This window comes from Bactrocera tryoni, unplaced genomic scaffold, assembly GCF_016617805.1.
Source record: "Bactrocera tryoni isolate S06 unplaced genomic scaffold, CSIRO_BtryS06_freeze2 scaffold_293, whole genome shotgun sequence".
Lineage (NCBI taxonomy): Eukaryota > Metazoa > Arthropoda > Insecta > Diptera > Tephritidae > Bactrocera > Bactrocera tryoni.
This window is the reverse complement of record NW_024396014.1, coordinates 36674-40988: the sequence shown is the minus strand read 5'-3', so window position 1 is coordinate 40988 and position 4315 is coordinate 36674. Positions and strand designations below refer to the sequence as shown.

The 4315-nt window shown below is 32.6% G+C and overlaps 1 protein-coding gene across 1 annotated transcript; it reads right to left on the bottom strand.

The window, feature by feature from the left end:
- Positions 1–3714: 3714 nt before the first annotated feature.
- LOC120781109 lies at positions 3715–4026 on the bottom strand (the record flags this gene model as incomplete). Its single annotated transcript, XM_040113250.1, has 1 exon — positions 3715–4026. A coding segment is annotated over exon 1 (312 nt), but the record flags the coding sequence as incomplete, so codon positions are not given.
- Positions 4027–4315: the final 289 nt, after the last annotated feature.

Below are 4315 nucleotides of genomic sequence, written 5' to 3'. Positions count from 1 at the left end.
AAGGTTTTCGGTACCAGAAATATGATTTCGCAAACAAAATATGATTTCACACACAAAATTTAAAGCAACTTCTTTGTTGAATAATTTCACTCATCGTAAAAATCACCGAATACTCTTTATGTACTTTGGAAAGGCAAGCGTTATAGTAAGCACTAATCATCATTTTGATGTGATTTTTGACAAAAATGTCACTGACAGTCATACCAAACTAGAAATAATACAGTATGTCGACGAAAGGATTTTAACAGAAAATTTAAATTAAGCAGTCTTACTATCTTTTTCCCACAGCAGTTCATGGTTGTAATGAGTGCATTTATTACTTCATAAAAATAAAATTAATAAAGGAAATATATAAAAGCTAAAACTAATCCAAATGGATAAAGAGTTAAGTATGTATGTATATGCAAATTTTTAGGATGACGAGACGGGCTGACTTTCGAGTCTACTGGTTCATCCACCTGTGGAAGCTATAATTTGAATATCTCGAAAAAAACACTTTAAGAAGACTGGTATTGTAGATAAGCGGCATCGGACACTGCCACACCCACAAAACCTTGTTAAACGAAAACTTAAAAACGCCTTTAACTAAGCCGTATATAAAATACAAATATGTGATTTTATGCAATGAACGTAATTGCCTCCAAAACGTATATTTCTGTGACTTTTAAAAATAACCGCTGTATCAATTATTTCGAAAATTTCTGAGTATATTTATAAATATTTGAAGAATGCACAGTGGAAAATAAATTTAATTTCAAATTTTATGAGTTATACAAGATGTCGGCGCTTAATAAGTGTCATTGACTGGTGCAGTGGATGCCAATATAAAAATAAAATAAAAAAATTTGTTAAACTAGAAAATATTCTACATTAGTACTCTACGATAAAAAAAACTACAAAAAATTCATAAAAAATAAAAAAATTAATAAATATTAAAAAAGTTTAATTTTACCTAAAATTTTGGTTCTTTGCATCTGCGATTTTGGTCAGATCAAAAAACGATAGCTTATTACATGTATAATCATATAAAAAACAGTTTCGTGATGATCGGATCATTTGTGTTGGAGTTATCACTGGTGTGCCGAATTGAACAGAACGGCTACCCCTTAAAGAGATGCAACTCAGAAACCATATGAGATTCTGATTTAATGTACATAACGTGCAAACCATTAGGCTATTATACTATAAGTCCGATAACTCGCTTAATAAATGCGTCAAAAGCAACTAATTGTATAGCTGTGATGTTATAAGTATTCCAAGTGCCGATGTAAAAGATGGCTTTGTTCAACTGCGGTGAAATCCTATACAAAGTTTTACATATTCACTTCTTAAGCTCCCATCTACCGAGTATTACTGAACTTGAGAGCGGTTCTTTTCCTGATAATAATGTTTTGTGCACATGGATAAAATCAGGTCAATACTTCTCCTATTTAGTTCGCATATACCTTGTTTGATAATTCCAAGCATCCGGTCAATATGTAAGATAGCTTAACACGTTTAGGTTACTGCAAAACGTTCAAAATATTATTGTAAGTGTGAGAGTTGCTTTCATGAAAGTTCGTGGAAATACTTTTTGTTGAGTATATTTGATTAGTGGTAGTTATTGCAATCAGTGCAGACCCAATATATCTTATATAATCAATATTAATCATGTGTGATATTTCACTGAAATTAACTGAATAAATTTTTCTTAAAAATAATGCAGTTTACATTAATATCCCTGATGTAAGCATTTTCGATTCTATGGTTATTATTTTTCTTATTTATCTAATATTTTAAATTCAGGCTCTTTGGTTGAGTTTATATCAAATATATATATCATTTGAGTTGGGTAAATTTTAATATATATATCCCAGAAGCGATGTAAAATGTAGAAAGTCTGTGACTTCCAGCGTACGTTGAACCAAATATGATTACAATTGTACGAAAAAAATTTTCAGTACAAAGTTTTGCCAATATCTGAAATTATTCTATGAAATATCGTCAGGTTGCATTATTGAGTATGATATAGTAAGACTCCTTACTTTTATTCATTGAAAATATACTTTAGAAAAGATATAACGCAATTTGTATCAAGTGTACGACATAACTATTAGTAATTTTTAATCGGTAAGTAAAAACAACTTAACTCTTACTCGGTGAAATTATTTTAACACAAGAAAGACGGGAGTTTAGTATATACCTACATTGCCTGAAAGCAGTCAAAATGACTGCATTGTGAAAAAATAACTAATGCGCAAAGAAATTTGCTTGAAATTAATTTTATTGTAATTTATATCACTTACAGTCATATAAGAATTTATTTAAAAGTATTAAGAATAACAAAATATATTTCAGTGCGAAAAAGAAATTATACATTATTTGGACATTTTAAGCAAATGAAATGTAAATCTTTTTGGATGTACATCTACCGCAAACATACTTTTTACATTTCTCACAAATATTATTTGTTTTGTTATTGTGGCGAAGTCGTAATTGACAAATTTTTCGTTCGTTAAAATCTGGTGTATTTGAAGATGTTGTAGTTAATACTTGAAGGTCTTTCTGCTGTGATGAATGTTTCCCTCTTTTCCCCTTTCAGTTCTGTAATCAGTGGCTAGCTGTTCTGCTAATTGGAACAGGAACTACTTTCGTTCTATTTGTATTCCGGTCACTTCTTTATAAAAGATCCAAACATTTATTGCAGTCAAATCCAAAATGTTAAAAAATATTTGGAGGGGCCATCTACGAAAACTAGATTTCACCGTATATTTTCTGGCCATTTGATCCAATGACTCCAAATTTTGTTTTATTATAAAACTGAATAGAATCTGGTTTTTTATTACTTTTATCAATTTTTACAAATTTATGCCTAGAACTTAGAACAGCCACTCTATTGTACGGTTTGCTTTTATATATTGTAAGGACACAATTTTCGGACCTATAGAAGATAGTGGAAAAACGAGGCATGCTATCCTTCGACTGTTTGGCTGCTTTGGGTAATTCTCTTTTATTTCCTCGTAATAGTTCCAATCAATGTAGTTTTTTTGGCCAATAATTTCTTTGCTAGTGTCATGCTCTTAAAAAATTGTCGGTCGTGACATTTCTTCCGCAGCCTGTATATGGATCGACAAGTTTCAGAACCACGTATTCGCTTAGAAGCATTGACGATGGTCGTTGTTCATCTTTCCCCAAGTAAGCAAAACCATTCAACACGTACTTGCTTGTAACGTCGGATGCAAGCCAGAATTTGATGCCAAATTTATTCGGTTTATTAGGCATATATTGCATTAACTTGCACCTAGCTTTTGTTGAAAATAATTGTTCGTCAACTGTTATGTTTTGCTCTGGTTGATAGCAAGCTTGACTTTTTTCAATAAACTTGTCCCATATTTCCGAAACCAAGGCAAATTTATTTGTTCGGATGCGTGTACTTCTTTCAGTCCGCTTGTCAAAACGAATAAAACGTAGAATTTGCTTGAACTTATCTCGGGACATAGTTCTTCTGAAAAGTCCGGGACTCCACCTGACTGACCATAAATAATTTAGTTTTAAATTTTTTGCTTCATAGGCTCCACGAGCATATAAAATGCCAATAAAAGCACGTATTTCCGGCAGTGTATTTGTCCAATCATAATCCAAAATTCGACGGGTTTCCTCTTCTGTGCACTTTTTTTATATGTTTGATAATATAAACGTTTATTATTAACGAGAATGCACTGACAGATTATTTACCATAACGTTCCGTTTTGTGTAGGCAGTTGGTCCTGGCACACCCTTGAAAATACACGAAGATGACAGCGTTCCGAGAATACCGTCTTCATCAAATTTTGTCCACACAGTACCATCTGCAGCTGTTTCGGTCTCCTGAGAGGTATTTTCAGTTTCTTCATATGAACCAATTAGCGCCCTAAGCCTCTTCTTGGGCACTTTGCTGACATCTTCATTTTCATCATTGGTGGTCACCTCTTCATTGCTCTCTTCAACATCAGATGTCTCACTTGGAATATGATCCGATTCATCTTCAAACGATAGTTCCCACCTCATTGCATTTGATTCTACTATATTGGAACACTCTTCCCCTATCTTTCTTAGCTTTTATGAAAGTTTTCTTCTGTTGGACATTTTCTTATTTTTTTTATGAACTTAGGGCGTGAAAAAAATCAACTGAACAACGTGTTATAACGACTGGAAGTGCGAAAAGCAGACCTGAAGGGAACAAAGCACGTGATCAGGCCAGACATAAGGATTCGAATAACAATACGAGTAACAATAACTTTAGTTTTTGACCATGTTATCCTGTGAATCCAATCCAGAGTCGAACTGGTCTTTTTCA